The sequence below is a fragment of the Nipponia nippon genome, unplaced genomic scaffold (assembly GCF_047370975.1).
Source record: "Nipponia nippon isolate SJK-2023a ecotype South Korea unplaced genomic scaffold, ASM4737097v1 scaffold_5, whole genome shotgun sequence".
NCBI classification, from domain to species: Eukaryota; Metazoa; Chordata; class Aves; order Pelecaniformes; family Threskiornithidae; genus Nipponia; species Nipponia nippon.
The window spans coordinates 31,290,527-31,313,893 of record NW_028262369.1 but is presented as its reverse complement, the minus strand read 5'-3'; the positions used below and the strand labels follow the sequence as shown (position 1 = coordinate 31,313,893).

Genomic DNA, 23,367 nt, shown 5'->3' with positions numbered 1-23,367 from the left:
ATATGTACTTACACTTTACCTTTGATGCTATAGACGAGGGGACAATCTCTTCCCAAAGAATCCTGATAACACGATGCGTTACGATTACACTGATTACAAGGATACCTGGAAGGCTATGGAAAAGCTGGTAGAAAAAGGTCTTGTGAAAGCCGTTGGGCTGTCAAACTTCAACAGTCGTCAGATCAGTGATGTACTAAGTGTGGCTACTGTCAAACCAGCTGTGCTTCAGGTAAGGTGAATAAAGGAGAGGACAAATACCTTTCCTATGTGTCCATAAAAGTGAAGAATTTGCAAACCACTGCTATGTGTTTAGCGTGAGGGGTGTGGCTTCTTATGTACTGGGAAGAATATAGCCACCTCTGCAGGAGCAGGGCCACAGAAGTGGTCTTCCCAGGCAGGTTAATTTGTTGGGGAGGAGGCCTATATCCATGTTCTGTGGCCATTTATGCCTACTTGGTTGAACAGGTCTGTGGAAGAGTTCATCTTCCCTCTGAGGAACAAGTTGGTCTATAAAAAAGAAAGACTGTGGGGGAGTAACTTGAATCCATTCTGTAGAGAGCTTCCTTGCTTGTTGGATGTTCTGTTTGGTACATGAGGAAAATCCAGCACTCTAAACTTAGGCAATCTAGTCACCTTTTCCCGTAAACTTAGCCTACCAGATGCTTTTTCATTCTTTCATTAAAGCTTATTCTCATAAGGTTGTACAGAATCTGGAATGACCTCCTGTGATGTGTTTGGTTCTGCTGTGCTTTTGACTTCCTGTTTGTTTAGAGCTTTGTGTTGATATCTGTTCTCTAGCCACTCATTATGGGTCATTTTAATAGGTAGAATGCCATCCTTACCTAGCTCAGAATGAGCTGATAGCTCACTGCCAGAAACAAGGACTGGTTGTCACTGCCTACAGTCCCCTTGGTTCTCCAGATCGCATGTGGAAACACCCAGATGAGCCTGTGCTTCTAGAAGAACCTGGGATCAAAAAGCTGGCAGAAAAATACAGCAAGTCACCTGCACAGATCGTCCTCAGGTACAGAAAAATTGTGAGAGAGGGTGGCATTGGGAACCCGTCCTTAAATAAAGCAAAAAAACGCAAGCTAGAAGGAATCTACTTAAAGCGCGTGTTATTCTGCATTGGTGGGGAGTTAAAATCACAGGGAGCGCCAAAAGCAAACCTCGTTTGGTTCTTGTTTTACAGAGTTGGTCCTGCCTTAGGGCAGGTGGATGGGCTAGATCAGAGGGGTCCATTCAGGGCCTGAATCCATGCCTGGGACAGTTCACTACCTTCTCTGCTGTGGAATAGCAGTAGGACAATTAAGGCAGCAGTGTGCCACGTTTGAGTGCCACCTACTGAATTTGCCCGTGGCTGGTTGCTTGAACCTTGAGCGCTTGCTGCTGCATTCAGATGGGCTCCCAGGAAGAGGGGCTGAGGAAGGGACCTTGCTTCACACTGAAGAACCATTTGCTGTTTTGTTTTTATAAAGCAAAAGCCAGCTACTGGATACTGGGAAACAAGATGATGGGGTGATATCCAGAATATGATCAGCACCTTGTAAAGTAAAATTGGATTTCTATCCTCATTTTTTGTCTGGCTCTGTATCTGTCAATATCACTAGTACAGTCTTGGGCAGCAGCAAGTTACCCTGCCAGCTGAACATGTTCAAGACTTGGCACTCAAGCTGCTAGACAGGCACTTGAGGAATCTGGGCTTTCTTCTAGTTTCTCAGTGGTTGTTGTGTTAGAACTTACGTAAAATGCTTAAGTACATTTTTCTGACTGTTTATTGGGTTTCTAGCTTAAAGCACCTGGAACTTGCTTGCTTGTTCAAAGGCATGAGCACCTTAGAATCATAGAATCTTCCTCTCATTGATTAGTCCAGTGGCTACTGACTTGCTTGGTCATAATACAGTGCTATGTCAGCCCTCTTCTGGATGTTTTTATTTCACATAGAAACCTAAGTGGCGTCTCTGCTGCCACAGATTATTACTCAAGCAAAATAAATATCAGGGTTCTTGGGCTGCATGCATAGAAAATCTCTCTCCTCCTTCTCTTAACAGATGGCAAGTGCAGCGTAAAGTGGTTGCCATTCCCAAGAGCGTCACTCCCGCTCGCATTCAGCAGAATCTCCAGGTAAGTTTAGAGAAAAGGAGTTTCCGCAATGCCCTTTTATGTGAGTAATATACTGTCCTACTTCTTGCAGAACAACAAGCTGAGGCACTTGGTTCATTCTTGTTCATCAATGTATGCACATGCTTAGAGGGGAGGGTAAAGATTTTTGGAAAACAAACTTGATATGTTTTAAGCAACTGTGTGTTATATATGTGCATGCACAGTCTTGTTATCAAAAGGTAAAGAATGTCCTTGGTAGAAGTCTAAATGAAAAATCTCTGCTGAAATTTATCTGAGATACAAATTTATTGACCAATGGAGTCTTCTAATGACATTTAATGTTTCTTATTTATGAATAACAGTTGTTCTACCATGCAAGTGAGGGCTGGTGACTATTTCTGCAGCAAACTGCTATTCTAATGATGATGAAGGAATAGAATTAGTGTGATTCACTTCTGCTCTGAAGTAGAGATGGTTTGCTTTAGAAATCATTTGAAAACTCTGACTTCCAATAATTTGGAGGGAAGTCTCTGAATCACCTCCAGGTGACCAGATCGGCTGGTTACATACTTGTTTCCAAGTTAAGACTTGTTTCTGTAACTGTTATTCCCATTAAACCAATTTCTGCCATGTAGTTTGCTGTGAGAAATGTCAAGAAATTCCAGTAGACTCTGCAATTACTTGAGTTTTAGATCTGCATGGGAACAGACTGTTGACTGAGTAGGCAGCACTTGAAGAAACAGTCCCACTCCTTTTTATCTCTGTGGAAGAGTGCTATACAATATCAGTGTAAGCTTAGAGTTGGCAAGTGTATGAACACCTCAGGCTTTAAGCCTTTTTTTTTTGTTTGTTATAAAATGGGCTTAATTCCAACTTCGTATTTATGAACAGAAGACAAACTAATACTGTGTGAAGCCAAGATTTTTACAGATACATAAATTCTGTTGATCAGAGTTGCATGGAAATTGCCTCTATTTGAGGCTCAGGCTTACCAAAGTTGCAGCTTCTGAAGGTGTTTGAAATATTACAGGTTGCATTATGTTTAATTTACTTGTGTTTTACCACTAGGATCTTGCAACTCTAATATAGCACTGTAGTTTTTCTTTTTGAAAGTACAAAAGATATTATGTAACTACAGCTTAATAAATTATGCCAGTCTTGTGTGTTTGCCTCAGTTGTTGCGCTGTCATCTGAAATTAAACACTGAAATAGTCAGCAATGTCTCAGGTCCCTGTTGCTGTTCCATTCTGTCCTGGATTATTGAGAAGTGGAACCTTTTTGCCTTTAAGTCAGCTCTATTGCTTGTGGATCTCTGGAGAAATTCACAGCACAAGGGGATGGTTGTGACTTACAAAGGAAACAAAACCAAGAGGCAAAACTCATCATCAATTAAATATGAAAAACCTAGGGTTATTGAATCTTTATTCAATAGCCTCTTGCTTTTGTTCTCAGGTGTTTGATCTCAGCCTCACGGAAGAGGAGATGAGCCACATTGGAAGCTTGAACAAAAACTGGCGTTACATTGTGCCAATGATTACGGTAAGTTTCTCATGTTTTTGTTAGTTTTCATTATGTGCATGTGGCCACAACTTGGGGTTTTTGCAGTTTTCTTTCTTTTACTGTCCCCATCAGAACTACTACTACTCATAGGAACACTACATCTTTTTAGGGTATCTAAGATGAAAGAATTTTTCAAAAGCTGGGTACAAAAAAGGTAACTTTTGGAAAGCTTTTTCCTCTGTTTTGGCCACTGATGTGTCTCTTGTTCTCATTACTGACCTGTCCATGGGCCTTTAAGCCGGAGTCCCATCTCACTAAACTCATGCTGATTTGTTTTTATGTACAGGCAGGCTAAGGTCCATGCCATTCCTCCAGAAGTACCCCTTGTTCCAACTGTCCCCATCTACTTTATACCATAAACCTCTAAGATCAGTGAAGACTCAGGGTGCTGTTAGTTCTCCACATCCATCGTGGAAGTCACATGAGGGAATTTGTCCACTCCTCTCCACTGGATGTCCCCCCTTTCAGCATCTGTTGTAATGACCTTCCTCCAGCGTAGGGAGTTTGGCTCAGGCTGTTGTATTTTTCTTCCCAAATCTGCTAGCCACAGCATCTTTTCGCATCAGTAGTTTACTCTGTCGTGTGAAACCTTACCTTGTGTGCTATCAGATGCCAGTCTGTTTTTAGAGAACCAATGCCTTGTAAGTGTTGAAGTCCTCTTGGTCTTTCTTGTCTTATATTAAAGGACCTCACCTTGTTCCTTTCCCCTCACTGCAAAAAAAAAAAAGTCAATGCCTTGTCTCCTGTCTTTATAGTGTTCCTCATTTCTTATTGTCCTGCTTCTGACTATGCAACAGAGAGCTGTTGCCATTCCCTGGTGTGTCACCAAACACCGCATGGCAACTGTGCTGTAATGAGTCTGAAGTGATTTATCCCTTCTCTATCATACAGTACACTGCATAGATACAGTAGGTCTCTCTGCAACGTTGGAAGCTGTCAAGCATACCCTTGCCTCTCCAGCAGTTTGCCTGTAAATTATTCTTCAATAGTCAGTGGCTACTGGCTACAGGAATTCTTTGGGGGAAGCTTTACTCCAGGATTTATTATTGAGGGTTTTTTGAGTACTTGAGGGCATATCAGTGACTAGTCTGAGCTAGAAAAGAGAAGTTGTGAATGTGTGGTGAATTACTGTCTCATATCAAGGGCAGATACTTTTTACAGCTTTCACTGTTTGTCAGGCTGGGGCTTATGAGAGCTTCAAGGCCATGCGTTTAACTGTAGGCTTGCTTCAGTATGTGTGCGTAAACATAAACCCCCACATCCCTGCAACCAAAATTAGCTTTGTGCTTACGGATCAGGAGTCTATGCACCAAACTGCAAGCTGAGCTGCTCATCTGTGTGAATGTGATAGTGACAAGCACACCTGCTGCTTACAGTATGCTTCTTTCAAGTGTTTTGCTACTTGTGCTGCAAACAAAGTTGTTTTGTTAATGAAACTGCAAAATACATTAGAATGTAGCCTGGCTTGGATGAGCAGGGGATAATTCATGTGCTTTTTGTTACCTGGGAGACCCGATCAGATCACAGCGATTAAACAAAGGGGAGATGAAGTACAGTTCAAAGTGCTAGCCCATCCAACTCGAAAAAGGGCGAATGTGATGCAGCTGGGCTTCAAAGATATTGCCGTATTGTCAGATAACAAGACAGGAAGAAGCAAGATGAGGAGAATTAAAACATGACTCTGTAGCTGTAAGATCTCTAGTGGAACCTTTTGTCTCCTGCCCATCCCTTCTGGGCTTATCAGAAAGATTTTTTTTTTTTCATCAACTGTGAATTAAAATTCCTGTCTAACCTTTCATGCCTCTCTCCTCTATGAATTTAACTTATAGTGTCTGGATTTCAAAGTGTGATATGGCAGTGATATCAGAGCTCCTATCATAACTGTCGAGACAGTTTTTCCTTGCTTTACTTCACTGATGTATAACCATAAGTTCTTATAGTTGTGCCATTCTTCTCCACGTTGGGTTTTTGTTTAAAGCCTGAGGAAAGGCTATGACATTGCCTGTAGACAATTTGAGTTGCTTTATACTTTAACAGCTCATTATGTGGATAGAGGTTGGAAATTATTCAGCCATTCCTTGCACCAGCCTGAGATCGAAACTTTGGGAAACACATAATTGGCCAAGGAATAGACTTAAGCAAAACTTGAATGACTAGAAAGCCAGGAGAGGAGGAGTAATAGTGTTGTACACATGATGATCTGCCTATTTTTGATAGGTAGCTACCGTTGACCTGCAATGTGTTCACTGCTGATTTTACCCTCCCTCCTTCTTTCAAATTCCTGGGGTAGACTGGAATCAGCTATGTGGAACATTGCTTCTGGCAGCTGCTGTCTTGGCATGCTGCGAACAAGAATGTTTACCTGAAGAGCTGTTCTCTGTAGTGAAATATGCAGGGGGAAGAAACTGGAGGGAAAAATGAGGAATATGAATTCTAGGAACATGCAGAAGTTGTTGGCTCTCAAGGGAATATGAGGAAACCTGAAGATACTGAGATACTTTTGACTGATGCTCAGATTAAACTAAAATAAAGCTGAAACGAAGCTGCCAGCTGAAGGCAACCCTTACAACTGTAGACAAATGTTAAACCTTAACATCTCGGTTTTTCTGCTCTGTAGTGCCCCCAAGCGACTAATTTCACACTTCAGTAGTCTTCGTGGTAAACAATTCATTACTAGGGATTTCAGTTGTTGCTTTGAAATGCAGGTTTTTTTACTGAAAGCTTAATTAGAGGGACTTCCTAGTGGATGCTTGATTTGAAAGTCCCTGTGATTCCCTCTGTTCCCATAACATTGTGAGTGATCTCTAACATCACATTAATATAAAAATCACATGTATATGTATAAAAATAAATTATGTCTAACATAACTTTTATTCAGTCATTAGTTGCTTAATGTAAGTTTTAGCTGAATGATGCTAGTCTGTCACCCGGGGAGGTGTGTATCTCTTTGCTGCACCTAAATTTCCCCAATCGTTACAGGTGAGGAGCAAGGTTTTACCTCAGCTCCTTGGAAGCTGGGGGTGTTGCAATGGACTTAATCCAACTAGAAATGCAACTTGTGCATCTGAATGCTTAGAGGTGGGATGCAAGAACTGCGACTTCTGCGTGGCCACATCTGCTTTTGGGCCAGCCTGAGCCTCTGTTTCATTATTTGTGAACATCAGTTTCAGTATTCCCATTTTATAGCTGGAGAAGCTGGTCTTCTGTGGAAATGTTCTTAAACAAAAAGCGCTATGAAGGAGTTCAGTGACACTCTTAATCCTTCAGTGTATGACCCTGAACAAGTTATTCAATGTGTTTCATCTTATCCATCTGTAAAATTGGCAGCCTGGCAACTCTCTTATCATGGAAACATGGGCAAAAGCTCCAACTCAAAGTGTTTTGAAGTGTGCATGTTACAACACTTAATAACAGCTACAAGGCAAAAGTCTTTTAACTATTCTTAATCTAATTCTTCAAGCCTCAGCAGCTAGAAGACAGACTGTTGCTGTAGGCTACAGAAATCTGTCTCTTTTTTTTTAATTAATTTTTTAAATTTTTCTTTCAAGAAGTGCTAAGAGGACTTGGGGGTAGAGAGAACAGCTCTTGTTTAAGATCTGAAGAACATGTTCTCTTGGGATATGAAGATTTAGAAATCTAAACCATGCAGAGTCTGAAACTGAGAGTAAGAATGGATTTCTGTCTTTCTGACATGAGTCTGTCTGTTTACTTCACAGGTGAATGGAAAGCTAGTAGCAAGAGATGCTGGACACCCCCATTACCCCTTCAATGACCCCTATTAAGTACTAGAAAATAAGGTGTTAGAATAACATGCTCCTCTTCCACAAAGTAATTGTTGCCACAGTTTTTCAAAAAACCTGTTCAAAGCAAACCTTCCTTCCTGAGTAGATTCACTTATCAATGTACTGCTTCTAATTGACCTCCTTTCTGGAGATACTGTAGCTTCCATGTCAAAGTTTGTGGATTTATTACAATGACTGCAAGCTTGCTCCTGGAAGCATCAGATCTTTTGGGGATTAGATAAAGAGCAGGTGAGCCTAAATCGAGGTCCAAACACGTTATCAGGTTAGGGCAATGCTTTGCGTTTACTGCCTGTGAAATGGTTTTGAAAATTTTAGTTGTTACCATGAGGGGAAAAAAAAGGCAGGGGGAAAGGCATGAAAGCATTTTAAGACTGAACAACTGCTCAGCCATTGACTTTGATATCTTTATTAATATTTTTATATAGGGAATAAAGTGAAATGTGCTACAGTTGCACTATGTCCATAAACCATTCATTAAAACCGAAGTAACCAGCCATGCCCAGTGCTTTTTATCCCCTTTAGAGTACTTGTGGGACTTAGAACTCTTCTCTATTTTGTTTTAATTTGCCTGTAGATTTGATGAGAATGAATGCATACCCTGGAGCAGGCCTTCAGGGCAGTCCTCTCTGTTGCTTGTCACATAGTTAGATTTCAGCTGTGACAATAGCTCCGGTTGTCCTATCACAAAAGCCTCAAGAACTTTCTTGCAGAAAGACATCCTGCTTTTACCATAGGGTTGCCCAGTGTCTCTTTACCAAAAATGTCCAGTTTGAGTTCTGGAAGGTCCCAAAATTAGTTCCTGGCTATATGGTAAGAGCAAAGCCCTGGCAGAGGGCCCCTTCCATTTTAATGTTGCATTTTTGACCGCTGCCTGGGCTGATGCTTGGGAGAGCTGGTCCTGTCTCCTGTTCTACCACTGACCTGCTGGTAACACTGGGCAACTCATTTGCCTTTTCTGCGCCTCTCTTTGCCCACTTACCGTGTCTCTGTGCTACTCTCTGGCAGGGACTAATTTACCAAGTGCTGATAAGCTGTTGAGCAGGACTGGAGCTCTAGCACTAACAACAGTTTTAATTTGTTTTCAGTCTCCTAATGAATTGTCTAGCCATCTGAGTACAAAGGGCATGAGGTGTTAGTACGTACCAGTGCTCTGACGGTCCTACCTTCCGCGGCCTTAGTGTTAACACTCTATTTTGATTTTTCTCTACCTGTAAAATAGGATTAATGCTCGCTTGCCTTGGTGCAGACAGGGTAGCAAGGCAGAGTTTCTGAAGGCCTCCCCGGTTTAAAACAAAGGGACTCTTTCAGATCTGTTGATGCCATTCAGAGACAGTCATAGGCACCACTCCTTGTTTGCTGCTGGATAAAGAAAGCTTAACTGCCTGTAAGTGAAATAAAGAACACTTATTTTAATTTTTCCTGTAGCAATAACAAACATTAGAATTGGAAAAATAATCCTCTGTATTCAAATAGTTCAAAAATTAAAGGATTAGGTTATTTTTGTTTTGGTAACCTCATTTACAGTAGGCCTGTAGTAAAACTATATATTCATCTCAAGTGTAATGCCTCCTCAAGTATTTCCTGCCCTGGGCCTCACAGCGTGCGGCTGAACTGGAACAAACCTGTTTATCACTTTTTTTAATCCTTATGTAAGATTTAAAGAATTTCTGTCCTTCAGCAGTGTGTTTCCTAATTCCTGCTGAATTTGCTGCAGCGGAGAAAGCCATTGCAGCTCCCTGAGGATTCTTTACTAGACGGGATGCTTTCTTCTAAGGGAAATGAAATCCCTGTTGTTTTTTTATTATTCTAATCAAACACGGGTGACTTTGAATGCGGTTCTTACTGCAATTTTACTTTGAAGGTGCTGTGTAGGATGTTAACAGCAGTAATCCTGCCCAGAAAAGTGGCTTTTGTTGCATGTATTTCCACTTGTATGTTTGCATGTCTTAAATAAATACTGCACTCAGTGTATGTCAGTGTATGACTTCGGGACTTCCCCCCTCCCCCGTCAAGGCCCTAATTAACTTTTTCCAGTTACTTCTCTTGTAAGTAAGCGGGCAGAGAGGATTCCCAAGGAAAGCGGGTTAATTCTCTATTAATCCTGCAATTCCCGGCTCTGTGGCCGCATGGAGGAACGCGGCCCAGCTGAAGCTGCGCAACTTTTATCTTGAAGCAGCAGAGGGGGAATGGAGCCTGCGGGTCTCCGCCGCTGGCCCCGCTCCTGCGCTGTGCGAGTTTCTCGGAGGCCGCTGCTGTCAGGGCTGCCGCAGCCATGTCCGCCGTGTCTGGGGCGGCGGGGGGGGGGGAGCCCCGTCCTGCGGGAAGGAGCCCACCCCCCCACGCACCTCCACCTTCCCCCGGGGCGGGAAGGGGAGCAGCGGGGCCCTCGGCACTCCCACCGCCCCGGGGCCCGGCTGCCGTCCGGAGCCGCGGCGGGCAGCGGCCCGGCGGCGCGGACTACGCTTCCCAGCGTGCCGCGCGGCAGCGGCTTCCCGGCGGAACTCCCTTTCCCTGCGCTCCCCGCGCGGCCCGGCCCCGCCCTCCCGCACTACACTTCCCGGGGGCCCCCTCTCCCTCCCGGGACTACGTTTCCCAGCAAGCCCCGCGCGGCTGTGCCCCCGCTGTCCCGCGGCGGGCCGGCGCGGGGCATGCCGGGAGCGGTAGTCCCCCCGCGGCGTGCGCGCGCCGCCAGGCGGGCCGGGGCGTGTCCTGGGGGGTATATAGGCGGCCGGAGGGGTAGGGGTCTGCACTCTGCCGCCGCCGCCCCTGTCTCCAGCAGCTTCTATGCAATCTCCGGCCGTCGCCGCTCCCCCCTGCGTTGAGCCCGCGCCGGCCTCCCCGACTAGGTAGGGCCGCGCGGGCTGGCCCCGGTCACGGTGTGTGCGTGTCGGGGCGGGGGGGGGCTGCGGCAGGGGAGAGGGGGCGCTTTCGCGCCGCGGGGTAACGGGGGGGGGGGGCGGCGGGCAGGGTTTCCTTTGGGGGGAAGGGCTGGGGGTGCTGAGGGCTGGCGCGCCTGCCCCCTCCCCCCCCCCCCCCCGCCGCTCCCCCCTCCCGGCGGTGGTACGTGCCGCCCCGCTCCTCCAGTGCCAGCTGGGCCCGCTCGCCTCGCGCCGAGCCACCACGTGACCCCTGCGCGGCTGCTGCCATCTTTGTTGGGGGCAGCCGACGCCGCCGGGCCTGCCCGTGGGGCGGGTTGGGGGAGGGGGAGCGGCAGGGGTGGGGGTGGGGGGTGGACCCGCGGCGTCACGTGGCGCCGGGCCGTCAGCCCGTCAGGAGCCGCCGTCGGGGTTTGGCGCCAATGGCGGGGGGCGGGGCCGGGGGGAAGGCGGGAAAGGCGCCCATTGTCTGTGAGGGGCGGGGGGCCGGGGCCGCTGCCCGCCTCGCCCGGCCTTTGTTCCGCCCGCGGAGCTCCGCAACGCCGCCCCCGGCCTCCCTCTGCCGGCCGCGGGGGAGCGCGGCGCCTGTCAGCTGGCGGCCGGGGGCTGCCGAGGAGGGGCCGCCCGGCGGGGGGCGGCGGCCAGCCCTCAGCCCCCCGAGCTGGGCGGGCGGGCGCCTCGGGCGCGTCCCCGGTTTCCTGACTGGAAACGCGGTGCAAAACACCCAATTTTGCGCTTTGCGGCTTGTTGCGTGCCGCGAGTGTGCGTGGGGGTGGCTGTGAGCTGCAGGGTGCTGGTGGGTCAGTGGCTGCAAGCTGGCAGGGGCGGGTGGTCCCGGGCTTGAGACCGCGGCCCTGCAGGCCGGGCTGGGTCTGCTGTAACCTGAAGGGGGAAGCATCCGCTTTCCTAACTTTCATTCAAGCAGTGAACAAAACTGAAACGAACAGGCTTCTCCAAAAGGACAGCCAGCAGAGCGAGCCAGCACGGGACCTTGCTCTAGGCGGCTGAACGCCTGAAAGCAGACGCCGCTCCCGGCCCTGCTTTCCCGCCTCCGAGAGAGCTCGGTTCCTGTCACGAAACGGGTGGCCTGTTATAAACGCTTATTCAATATTTCGTTTGCAGGATGGAAGAGGAATTGGCAGCTCCTTCCACATCCGCAGACAAGACAGACAGGTGAGAGGGGAGCGGGAGTTGTCACTCGCTAAAGAACGCGAAATCCGGGGCTTATTGAGTGAAACAAAAAGGTCATCCTTCAAATCGGTTGTTAGGCTTGAAGTTTAACAGATGTGGATGCTGTAGATGCTGAAAACTTGTGCTCACCAGTAGTCTGCAGAAATCTAGTGCAACGAAACTGTTTCAAGGACTAATAAATACACAAATACCAGCTGTTTTTTAGGACGTTCTTGATCTGTTAGTGCTGGGGAAGCGTTGGGGCGGTACAGGTATGTGACTAGCGTGCAGTGGTACTCCTCTGTGGGCAGCTCCTCTTGTCCCAGTCCAAGGCACCGGACTGGCCTGGACCTTTTGGAAATGGAGCTGTGTGAGATGCACTGAATTGAAACTAAGAGTTGCATCTATCATTCTTCTCAAATGCATCATGCTGTGCTATGAGAAGTCATAATGTGGATTTATTCTTCTTTTGCTTGGCTTATTCTTTTTCTTGGCTTAGCTGTCATCAGACTCTGGTGAAACACTGTACGGCACTCAGTGTTATACTCTTAAAGTATATTCTTTAGCATCCTTTGTCATATCAGATTCCGATACCCGCTTCTTGCAGCGGTTGGTTAAAATTAACCTGTCTGCCCTCGGTCATCGGGTCTAAAAGTTGGTCCAGATTTAAACAAACAAAACCAAACAAACGAGCGTACTGTATGTAACTCGCTCTTACATAAAGCTGACTAGGTTTTGAAAGCTGGATATGAAATTACTATGGAAACTGACAGAATCCTGTATTTGATTTATTTTTTCCCCTCTTCTCCAGTATGGATGTGGATGGAGAATCAAAGAAACTATTGGGTTTAGGACAGAAACACTTGGTAATGGGAAATATTCCGGCTGCTGTTAATGCATTCCAGGAAGCTGCGAGCTTACTGTGAGTAGTAGAATGTTTTGTGTATTTTTGTAGGGCTTGGCTTTCAGCTTGACTGTACTGATGTGGCTTATACAAGAAAGATTGAGATTTTTATCTTACATATGCTGCTGTATTTATAATACAACCAAAGAGAGGACGAACTACTTAAATTAACTGAAGTGTTGGACAATACTGTAGTCGGTGTGCAGTTGAGATAGCTTTTGCGACAGTAATTGCCAGTGCAGTTCCCTAAGGAGGAAAAGGGATCTGATATCTTATTTTGCAGTGTATGGTTCTGATGTCTGTTAATATGAAAATAAGGGGATAGTGTTACTTGCTAGTAACTTGTTTGCTGGTCTTGATCAGTGTCTGAGGGTGATACCTCTTTGGGGTTTAGATTAATTTGCTTTGCTGGATGTTTTGAGAGCCACATCTAGCTAAGTGAGAGGAGCGTTCGTTATTTGTTTGAAACAGTGGGAGACGAGTGAAGAAACTGATTCTTCATGTCCAGGAATTTTCAGCTTTCAAGTTCATGTATCAAAGTCTAAAGTAGGCGCCGGCAAATAATTCTTTGTTACTTTTGTAGGGGTAAAAAATACGGTGAGACAGCGGATGAGTGTGCAGAAGCTTTTTTTTACTATGGAAAATCTCTCCTGGAGTTGGCAAGGTACGCGAACGGTTTCTCACTTGATGAAGAGTCTGCTTGGCGTAACAGGATTTCACCCTCGTGTAGACAGGGTTACGCTAGAACCTCATATCCGCAGGGTTGCACTGGGTGGGGCGGGCCATGGCCTTGCGGCTTGTGCAGTTAAAATGGTGTTACTACAAGAGCTAAGGGATAACCAACTTCTGTTCCCTTTAGAATGGAAAATGGTGTGCTGGGAAATGCCTTAGAAGGGGTGCAGGTCGAAGAGGAAGGAGAAAAAGCTGAAGATGATTCTGCGTTACCAACTGTTGATGGTATGTAAAGCTCTCTGCCGTGTTGTGGAGGCACCAAGCTGCATTTTCTTGTCTAAACGATCGCAAGTTTAGTCCGTTGGTATCTTAGGTAGCCTGAATCATTCTGTTGAAACTCTTAGCAGCCTGAATGGACTTTTTTTTTTGTTCTTCTAATCTTGCTTAAAGATGGAACAAAACCTCTTAAAACTTCTGCAAGGAACTGGTCACTGAAAGCATGTGTGAAGGGTCACCGGGTGTCTGTGTCCTGAAACACTGCATTCAAACTCGCTTTCTTAAGCTTCACAGTCAACTTGAACTGCTTCGTAAGCTTGTAGCAGTACAGTGTGTGTAGTAGGACAGGTCGGAGTCTCCATAAAAAGTCCGAGAACAGTAACTATTTTATACTACTTGCAGCTGGAGATAATACAGGAATTCCTGTCAATCCAGACTATTAAAACACTGGCACCTCTTTGCTTAGCTGTGACTAAAAACGCTAGCGCGCAAAACTGCACACTGCTTGAGCGGCTGCTTGCAATAATGCAGTCTGGGGAAGGGGAAGGGATTTGCTTAGTTTGAGTTACTATGTTGGTTGTGTCCTACTTCCTTGTACTTTGAAAATGGAGCTTTTAGGAATGTCATCTAACTTGATGACAAACCAACACACTGGAGGGTCTGAGGGTGGTATTGTCAGTGCCCATTAATGTCTTTATCACTAAACTCGAAGAAATGTTTATGCTTCCTCAATCATGTAGAAGAAGCAAGGGAGGAGTTGAGAGAACAGGTATATAACGCCATGGGGGAAAAAGAAGAGGCCAAAAAGTCTACAGAAGAGTCTCCCGTACTGTCCGAGAAGGAAATCAAGGAGGAGGATGTTGAAATGAAAGAGATCACTGAAGAAAAACCAACAGAAGAAGCAGTTGCTGATGAGGATGTAAAGCTTGAAGAGGCTGAAGAGAAGACGGAGGCTTCTGTGGAAAAAGAGGTGACTTTGGAAGAGCAGAAGCGGCAGGTAGCTGTGGAAAAGGAGGCTACGAAAGAGGACGCAGCTGTGGAAGAGAAGGTAGTGGAAAAAGAGCAGAAGATGGTGCCTGAAGACAAGGTAGCAGAGGCAACTGAGGAGAAGGAGGGAGCGACAGAAGTGTCGGACAAGGAGGCAAAGGCAGCTGTGGAAGAGGCTGAAGCTGGAGAAGCGGCTGTGGAAGAGAAGGGAGAGGCGAGAGAGCAGACAGCAGAAGCACCAGAAAAAGAGCCAGCTGTGGAAAAGGGAGAGGCTGTAGAAGGGCAGGCAGAGGCAGCTGTGGAAGAGAAGGCAGTAGCACAAGTGACAGCAGAAGAGCAGGCAGCAGTCGCTGCAGAGCAGAAAGAAGCTGCAGAAGGGGAAGCAGAGGCAGCTGGACAGAAGAAGGTGGAGGAGAAACCAGAGCCGGTAGAGACAGCTACAGAAGAGAAACCAGATGAATTTAAAGAGACAGAGGCCTCAAAGGAACCTGTGCCCGCAGAGGGCAAAGAGCCATCTAATGACGTGGAAGAAAAGGCTGAAGTAGCTGCTAAGGTAGAGAAAGAGGAAAAGAAAGATGACCTGATGGAAGAGGGTGAAGGTGCTAAGGTAGAAAAAGAAGAGAAAGATGACCTGATGGAAGAGGGAGAAGGTAACAGTGAGAGGAGAAAAGTACTTGTGGGTGGATGACTTGATGGATTTGGCTAACAATGGGTAAAAAGTGTTCCATTCAGAATTTTCTGTTTGCCTTAGAATAAGGAAAAGGCACAGTAAAGGGGCTCTTGAAGGACTTTACATCCAAGTAAAGTTTCCAGGAACAGTGACTAGTCTCAGTTTCTCTAGACTAACGCTTAACTAACTGCAAAGCAAATCTTACTTGAAAGCAAACTTACAGCCCTGTGAAATGTGTAAGTAATGGCTAGGCTGGTGGAGAATACTGAATGGATGTTCACTTGCATGCGTCTGGGTTTATTGCACTAACCTTCAAATAACTTGAAGCACAAGTTGCCTCTGGTTATATTTTATTTTAAAACAGTGGAGCAGAAAAATAAGAACAGCTGAATACAGAACAAAATAACACATCTGCTTTTGGTGGGGGGGGAAGAACTCTCCATTTGAGTCTTTCTCCTGATAACTACAAGTGAGAATTTGGTCGGCAAATCTAAACTTAATTTGCCCTGGTAACCTGAAGGCTTACTGCTGCTATACAGTGCAGTCTTCCAGCTATCTAGCTTTTTCTGCCATTCTGCTTCCCTGCTTCATTATAGCTGTTTTCAGGATTATGTTAAAGTAACCTAGTAAAACTTGTACACTTTGAAGTAGTAATTGCATGGTCTTAGTAGGCCGCTGCTTTCTATTGCACAAGTTAATTGATGAGCTGATAGTTGAAACTTTGCTTGTCAGTAGCTCAGCTCCACAGGAAGAGCCTTATTTTAGGAGTGGCAGATACTCAGATGAAATAGTTCTGAAAGGATTTGTCCTGCTGAGCACAGTGAACACTTAGTGTTGGAGCAGCTGCCTAACAGGGTGTCTGTCTGGACAGAGCGTGACTGAACATAAACTAAGAGTATATCCACTCCTCATCATCCTGTGAAAGGCTGCTTATGTGCGCATACTGCTGCTTTTTTCCCCAACTCTGTTAGTGTGAGGACACTCTTGAACATCCTGGTCTGCTGCTGTGCCTGTCCAGACTCCTCCCACGACTTAATTTTCACTTCCTAACATCTCTTCTGTTTTACCTTTGATCGAGCTGTCCTCATGCTTACAGGTTTGGCCCTCTCAGTGGTAGATGTGCGCTTTTTCGGGAGTTAGACTGAGCTTACAGGTGTTCTAGTCTCCACCCCATCGAGCTCCTGTTATTCTGGAATTAGTGGTCGTGATATAGAAATCCAGTGTGCGACTTTAGCACACGAGTCAACCAGTGCTCTAAAGTTATTAGCCGTACTCCTGCACGTTTTCCCAAAATGTTTTCTACTGGTAGAACAGATCATGCAACGCTCCTACATGGTATCAGAAGTCAAATCAGTGCTACACAATAGCAGGTTCATTAATAACATTGCCACTTAAATGTCTGACACGAGGAACACGAATTCAGAAGCAGTCTTATTTGTACGCAGCTTAGCAGCTATCTTGCTGAAAACCCTTGTTATCTGTAGCATGAAGTCCAGCAACTGACCAGTACCTCCAGGGCTGCTCAGGATCCCATGGCTTCAGTGGGAGTCCACAATGCATTTGAGAACTGAATGCTAGGTAAGTTTCTGTTCTAGATAGTATGAAGTTAAACTTAAAACAAGGACTAAGGTAGCCTGGAACTACTTTAGTCTACAGTGCCTAACACTTTTTCAGCAAGATGGCTGCTGCTGCTGAGAACTTAATGTATCTGTGCTCTTCTTGCATCACACATCTAACCTGTCACTGGAAGGATAAGGGCTGGATGTAATATATTCTACCTGACTCCGTGTGAAGCAAGCGTGGTAACAACAAGTGTTCTCACTCGTGTACTTTCCTTGTAGAAACAGAAGAATCTGAAGAGGAAGATAAAGAAAATGATAAAGCCGAAGATGATAAGGAGAATGAATTGACAGTGGAAGACAAGGTGAGATTGCTGAGCTCTGCTGTCGGTGCTCATGGAAGAGGGCAGTAGTTGTCTAAATGTCATGTTAATGTCTTAATAAAAGCTCACTTGTACTTCATTTAGCCCTGTGTAGGGAATGACTTCTGAAAACCAATATTGCCTAAGGAAGGGGTGGTGTTACGCGTGGTACGCGTTGTACTATCTTGCTCAGCTCTGGCTGTAAACTTGGGCAGTCTACTGATGAGTAATGCAGCCTGGTGAATGCGGGGGCAGGCAGGGAGAGTTGCTTTAGCTTGGCACTAAAGTTAGTTACTTGTAACAGTTTACTCTCTGCTTGTTTTGTTGCTTGTCTCACTATGCGTGTTGAATGCACCCGGTCTGATAAAACACGATTAGGATGGAGATTTAGCGGGAAGTGTAGTGCTGCTCAAATCTGAGGCATTTCCTCGATGTAGCAATCAAAACACCTGGAAAAATCAAGCCTGTTAGAGCGTGGTGCTAAGCGTGCTGTACAGCTGTCTTGAATATCTATCTCTGCCTCAGACTATTCTAATGAAGTTCAAAAGCTCATTGGAGAAAAAAAAAAAGCGGAACATCAACTCCTTTATTTAGCTTTTGATTCGTCTAAATAGCACCTTAAACAAAATCTTTTTCTTGGGATAATACTGGTGCTTGGTGCCCTGTTATTTCTGGAAAAAAAATTAAGGCCATATCAACTAACAGCGTAAGCTTATGTTCCACTTAAAAAAAACACCTCCACTGCAGGCGAAGTCTCAGTTGATGCAGTAACAACTTCTCCATGTTCTTTTTTTTTTTTTTTTTTTTCTCCTTATAGTGGTAAACTGTTTACCTCCTAAAGAAATTTATTCCCGACAACACTGCTTAGAAACTTAGCATTGTTTGACGAGATATGTAACAAAGTCACTTAATCTTTGATGCATTTCTAGTCTTTACAGGAAAGTGAGGAGGATGAAATTGGAAATCTTGAGCTAGCCTGGGACATGCTGGAGTTAGCAAAAGTCATCTACAAGAGGTAAAAGCTTAAGTCCTAATTTGGATATCTGCTAGAGAAATTCATTGGAAATTGGGGGGTGGCATAAGCAATTAGTGAATGTGGCGTATTCTGACGAGGAGTTGAAAACTACTTTTTTCCTTGATTTAGACAAGAAACAAAAGAAGCTCAGCTCCACGCAGCTCAAGCTCATCTAAAGTTAGGAGAAGTTAGCATTGAATCGGGTAAGTAATACTACTTCTCAGGTACAGTTCCACTTTCTGTCCTTCTCCGTTTGTTAATTTAAAATGGGCGGAGGTGAGTTAAGGCTGTTGAGATGAAAACAAAATACACTTTGTTTAATTATGATACTGCAGCCATGTGAGAAGCTTCAGAATCAATGGACGAACAAGTTGGTGCCCTAAACAGGATAGGCCATGCAATTCCAGAACAGTGAAAGAAAGCTTTGAGTAAGAAATAATGTGTTACGAGATCAAAACCAGCCTTGTGTTCTGCTTTATAGGCAAGGTTTGGTTAGCTTCAGAAACTGAGAAGGAATCTTTCCTTATCGAAGTAGTGAGTCATTGAGCAAAATGGGAGGTGTTGGTACCATGCCAGTTCCAGAATATAAAGGCTGCAAATGAAAAATGGTTGACTCTCTTAGACTATCCGAAATACTGGAATATGGTCAGGAAAGACCCTGATGTGTTATGCGCAAGAAAAAAGGAGTGTGAAGCAAGACTCGGGCTCGTGCCTTCTAATGTGTCTTATCTGCCCTTCATTTAAAAACGTGGCTTAATCTTGTTAAATCCAAGTAGGGTGTAATCTTCCTTTCTTGCAAGCATTGGAAATAATGTGAGAGGTTTCTGGAATTGAGAATCTTTATGGAAAGCTACGGCCATGACAGCGGAGAGCCACATGTTGTGGGCAAGGGGGAAGGATACGGTTGTCCTTGTCCCACCTTAAGTGCCAGTTCCAAGTTTTTAAAAAGTACATAATTGTAGGTCTGTACTAGTAGTCGAAGCATGATCTTGAAAGCAGACCATGCTACCTACACATTTTCTGACCTTATTGCCAGCTAACAAGTGACAGGACAAGAAGAAACGGCCTCAAGCTGCGCCAGGGGAGGTTTAGGTTGGATATTAGGAAAAACTTCACTGAAAGGGCAGTCAGGCCCTGGCACAGGCTGCCCAGGGAAGTGGTTGAGTCCCCATCCCTGGAGGTATTTAAAAGATGGGTGGATGTGGTGCTTAGGGACACGGTTTAGCGGTGGACTTGGCAGTGCTAGGTTAATGGTTGGACACGATGATCTTAAGGGTCTTTTCCAACCTTAATGATTCTGTGATTCTGTGGACAAGGGCTACAAAATGAGGGTTGTGGTTTATGTCACTAGAGTACATTGAATGGAGAGCTTGACTGGGAGGTGGCAGGGGACTGCTCTAGGTTCAGGTTGCACTCAGTTCACGGCGGTAGGTAACATAGCAGGATTTGTGTGCCTGGTTTTGGCTTGGCTGCTTAGTTTGCTGTGTTGCTGTAAATGGACAAAGCACACTTGAGACAACTAGAGGAACCGGACTCGAAACAATCTTTTTCTGAGGTGGGGGGGACGGGAACCTTGTTGGGCTGTGAGCGGTGTCACTTGATAATCTGAAAGCAGCCTGTCGCTGAACTCAACTGCTGTATTCCACGGTGGTTCTGTTTTCAGACTAGAAGCGCAATAAAATACGGAGTAACTGAATAAGGGTTTAGATCTTGCTGGTTTGGATATATGAGTGTGGTTTGTGAAGACCTTACGCCTTTCTCCTGTAGAAAACTACACGCAGGCTATAGAGGAGTTTCAGGCCTGCCTGGCCCTGCAGCAGAAGTACCTGGAGGCTCACGACCGGCTGCTGGCTGAGAGTCACTACCAGCTGGCCCTGGCGTACCACTACAACAGCCAGTTCGATGAGGCGGTTTTGCAGTTCGGTAAATCCGTAGAAGTCATTGACAAGAGAATGGGTAAGCGGATTTCTAAAACTGCCTAGCGAATGTGAGAGCTTTCACAGGTCAAAGGGCAGCTTTCAACTGCCCTAAAAGTAGTTTGGTGTGCTTATTACCTTGCTGTGCAGATGCTTGCCAGTCTGAAAGTGGTAACGGACTACACTGACAGCAGAATTGTTGAAACGGTGTGTGTTAGCAGATACGTGCCTCTGGATATTGATAACTGGCCAGCTACTTTGGCTTGAGGTTTTTTGCCATGATAACTGTTTGATCCTAGCGATGCTTACCGAGCGAATAAAGAAGGCAGAAAGCGGGTCCCCTGAAGACGAGAAGGAGATTGAAGAACTGAAGGGGCTGCTTCCTGAAATTAAAGAAAAAATAGAAGATTCAAAGGAGTCTCAAAAGAGCGCAAGAGTAGCTGAGCTGGCACTGAAAGCAACTCTGGTTAGTGCGTCCTGTGGTTTCCTTTTAACCAAACGTTCTAGTGAAACTTGAAGTAAACCGGTAACGGGAGGCGCTCAGGCTTGATTGTACGGACTGGGGGCTGGTGGTTGCTCCCAAATGTTATGGGCTGTGACTGCGAGAGGGAAACTGAGGCAGCTGACATCTAAAGAGAGGGTATTTAGTAAATACACTGACATTAATTGTTCCGAACTAATCTGGAATTTGGTAGGCTTCCCTAGCAATTTAATGTGTCAGGGCTGGAAACGATAGGTCAGCCAAACGTGCGAACGGACCGAGTGTCGCATCTGTCCTGTGCCTGAGTGTAGAATACAGCGTTGAGACACGAAGGAGCCGGGTTTTCTGTCCCTTTCTAATCTAGCATATATGGTCTTGCCAGAATTTTTTCACTCTTTCTTCTGCTTTTCTTAAGGTTGGAACTACATCTGGCTTTGCACAAAGTGAAGACAGCGGTTCTGTTTCCACAGTAAGTTAATTTAAGATGGATGTTGAGGATTCGTGTCTGCTTTAAGGGTTACTGTTCGCTGTCACTCACGTGTCAATCTCTGTCTTGCAATAGATTCCAGTAAGAAAAGCAGCTGACGGCGCGTCGCAGTGTGTTACAGACATCTCTCACCTAGTCAGGAAAAAGGTGAGTCCAGAAATGGCTAGCTGAACAAGCAGTTTGTTAAAGTACCACTGGCTTGCTCTGAATAATTGGATTTCTTGGCTTAAAGCTTTTCTTCTTAACTTAGTTCTATACTGGAAAAAAACCACTCTAAAAGTAAAACCAGAAATGGTGCGTGAAACTCCTTTCCACTGGGAACCATCCAGCCTCAGGAGACTGGTTCCTGGTGGTTCAGCACCCCGGCTGAACTCCCGAGCCGAGTGGCGTGGCTTCTGCAGGCGCCCTCCTCTGCTGAGGACCTGCAAGAAGAGCAGGGTGGCCCACAGGCCTTAGGAAAAGGGCAAGGAACCAGGCGGAGTTGGGTTCCCTTCTTTCCAAGTGGAAATGGAGAATTGGACTTGATAAACAGCAGAGCCAGGCTGATGGGGGTAATGATATTAAAGAGATGGTGCATTGAGTAGCAGGTGCCATGAAAGGTGTACGTGTTTTCTAGAACTGTTTGCAAATCTAACTAAAATTATCCCATAACGGGATCTTAGTTTTTATTCCGTGTGCTGCCGTGGCGCAGCCTGGCCTGTGTCCCGTTAGCCTCTTTCAGTTCGGGCTTGCCTGCAGCAGCTTTGATCCGTTTTACACGGGTGATTGTAAGTGTCATAGGTGCTCTAAATCTACCCCCTTAACTGCGACCTGGCTCAGCAGCTGCGTGCTTCCTTGCCACACGGTGACTCGGGATAACCCAGCACTACGGATGCTAGCACCTGAATCATGTCTGACTGGAAATCCCTTGTGGTTGTGACCTGGATACCAGAGCTTTCAGAGCTTTGGTTAAATTGTAACTCTTGACTTTAAGTATCTGTCTTGAACCTGGCAAGTCGAGGTTGAACAGATAATGTGCAATGACATCTAGATGCTAACTTTCTAAAAAAAAAAAAATGTATATAAATATATATTTAAACTTGTACATGGTGAAGACTAAACAACTTTTGTCTTCAGAGGAAACCGGAGGAGGAGACTCAACAGGGAGACAATGAAGCCAAGAAATCTAAACCAGAACCGGCCGTCAATGGTGGTGGTGGTGGTGATGCGGCCCCCAGTGGAAACGAGGTTGCAGAAAAAATGGAAGAGGAGGTGGGCAGCTGAGTCAGGAGCCTGGGCCGTGCTTTTTGGTTTTCCCCTCTCTCTTCAGGCATGGGTTTGTGCCTGGTAGATGTGCTGGTTTTATTGCCTGCTGGTCGTCTTAAAGCTTCCCAGGTGAAGCGGGGAACGCTCCCCGGCTGGCAGGGTGCATGCTGTACCGTGGAGTCTGGCACCGCGGGCTGGGAAGACGCCCGCTGTGGAGACTTGCAGCCCGCGGGGTGGGATGGAAACGTGTTCTGGGTGTTTGAGCTGGGCTCGACTACAGCACAGGGCCTTTCCCCCCAAAGTATTTTTTAATACTTAGCGCCTGGGCTACAGTTACCATCAATATTTTAGAATAGCGTTGGGCTCTGAAGACCAGCGAAGCATGAGTAGTCAGTTGAGTCTTCAAATAACAGAAACCTCGAACGGCTGCATGAATCGGTGCTGTATAAGGCAGTGTCTTGTTTTTTTAAAAACGAAACCTTTTCTTTTCTTTTAGACAGAGAAAAGGCCACAAGCAGACTCAGGGGCTGCAGTTGAAAGCACAGTATGATAATTCTTTAACCTTGGACACTCCTCTCCTTACAAGGAAAATGGTTTTGTATATAGTGTATTTTTTCACTTTTTGGCAACTTTTGTATGACTTCAATAAAGATTGTAAGCAAATGGTCCTTGCCTCGCCCCTCTTGCTGGTGCAGGTTCCCGTCTCTGCTCCTCGTTGCCCTGGGGCTACAGGGCTCCCTCTCCCTTCAGCCCCAGCGTTTCCATCTGTGCCCACCTGGGGTGGAGAGCGGGCGCTGGGGAAAGCGGGGCTGGCTGGAGGGGAGCGAGGGGTGAAATTCAGCCCAGGCGCAGCTGCAGTCAGCTCTGGCTCTGCTGGGTTCTCTCTGGTTGGAGCCTGGTGTAGGCTCCTGTGGGGGCTTGAGCAGCCTCAAGGGGCTGGGGAAGGCTGGTAAGAGCTTGTCTGGCCCCTGCACCCTTCGTAACAGCCAGGATGGTGTTAGGGTGTGTCAGCAACCTCTGCTTCACCCTTTATAGATCTGTGTTTGTGGAGGGGGTGTGGGAGCAGGGGGTGACAGATGCTGACAGTGGCAGGGCTGCTCCCTCGGCCAGCCCCAGTCCCTGCCTGCGCCCAGGTGGGGCTGGGAGGCTGCCCTGGGACAAATGCGGATGTGTTTATACATAAAAAGGTGGCCAGGAAGCAAAGAGCAAGGGGCTGAAGCCATTTATTAAACATCTGACGCAGCAGAGGAGATCTCCCCGTGGGTTTTGCTGGTTCTGGGG

At 46.1% G+C, this 23,367-nt stretch overlaps 2 protein-coding genes across 7 annotated transcripts in view; both read left to right on the top strand.

The window, feature by feature from the left end:
- Positions 1-9,437, top strand: part of AKR1A1 (aldo-keto reductase family 1 member A1) — a 38,975-nt gene extending 29,538 nt beyond the window's left edge. For 3 of the 4 annotated variants that reach the window (XM_087734474.1, XM_087734475.1, XM_087734473.1), the window contains 5 exons: positions 34-229; positions 825-1,024; positions 2,052-2,124; positions 3,556-3,642; positions 7,380-9,437. In XM_087734474.1, the coding sequence (XP_087590600.1) occupies positions 34-229; positions 825-1,024; positions 2,052-2,124; positions 3,556-3,642; positions 7,380-7,445 (622 nt within the window). In that variant the 3' untranslated portion in view covers positions 7,446-9,437. Of the gene's footprint in view, positions 1-33; positions 230-824; positions 1,025-1,192; positions 1,552-2,051; positions 2,125-3,555; positions 3,643-7,379 lie in introns of those variants that run through there. The other variant, XR_015699259.1, reaches the window with a different exon arrangement.
- Positions 9,438-10,130: 693 nt separating this feature from the next.
- Positions 10,131-22,754, top strand: NASP (nuclear autoantigenic sperm protein). Of its 3 annotated transcripts, none has more exons than XM_087733497.1 (15): positions 10,131-10,312; positions 11,465-11,515; positions 12,324-12,434; positions 13,000-13,080; positions 13,276-13,373; positions 14,105-15,001; positions 16,863-16,945; positions 17,872-17,957; positions 18,087-18,160; positions 19,725-19,913; positions 20,173-20,339; positions 20,770-20,823; positions 20,917-20,988; positions 21,958-22,092; positions 22,583-22,754. In XM_087733497.1, the coding sequence occupies exons 1-15, from the start codon at positions 10,251-10,253 to the stop codon at positions 22,634-22,636; spliced, it is 2,214 nt and encodes a 737-aa protein (XP_087589623.1). In that variant the 5' UTR covers positions 10,131-10,250; the 3' UTR covers positions 22,637-22,754. The 3 variants fall into 3 exon arrangements, with proteins under 3 accessions (XP_087589623.1, XP_087589625.1, XP_087589624.1); XM_087733498.1 differs by having other exon boundaries at positions 10,209-10,342; XM_087733499.1 differs by lacking the exon at positions 14,105-15,001 and having other exon boundaries at positions 10,136-10,312.
- Positions 22,755-23,367: the final 613 nt, after the last annotated feature.

Bases quoted from the DNA above. Each gene is read 5' to 3' on its own strand.
- NASP (XM_087733497.1), top strand. From the start codon at position 10,251: ATGCAATCTCCGGCCGTCGCCGCTCCCCCCTGCGTTGAGCCCGCGCCG. The intron at 10,313-11,464 runs GTAGGGCCGCGC...TTTCGTTTGCAG, and splicing joins GCGCCGGCCTCCCCGACTAG to GATGGAAGAGGAATTGGCAG. The intron at 12,435-12,999 runs GTGAGTAGTAGA...TTACTTTTGTAG, and splicing joins CAGGAAGCTGCGAGCTTACT to GGGTAAAAAATACGGTGAGA.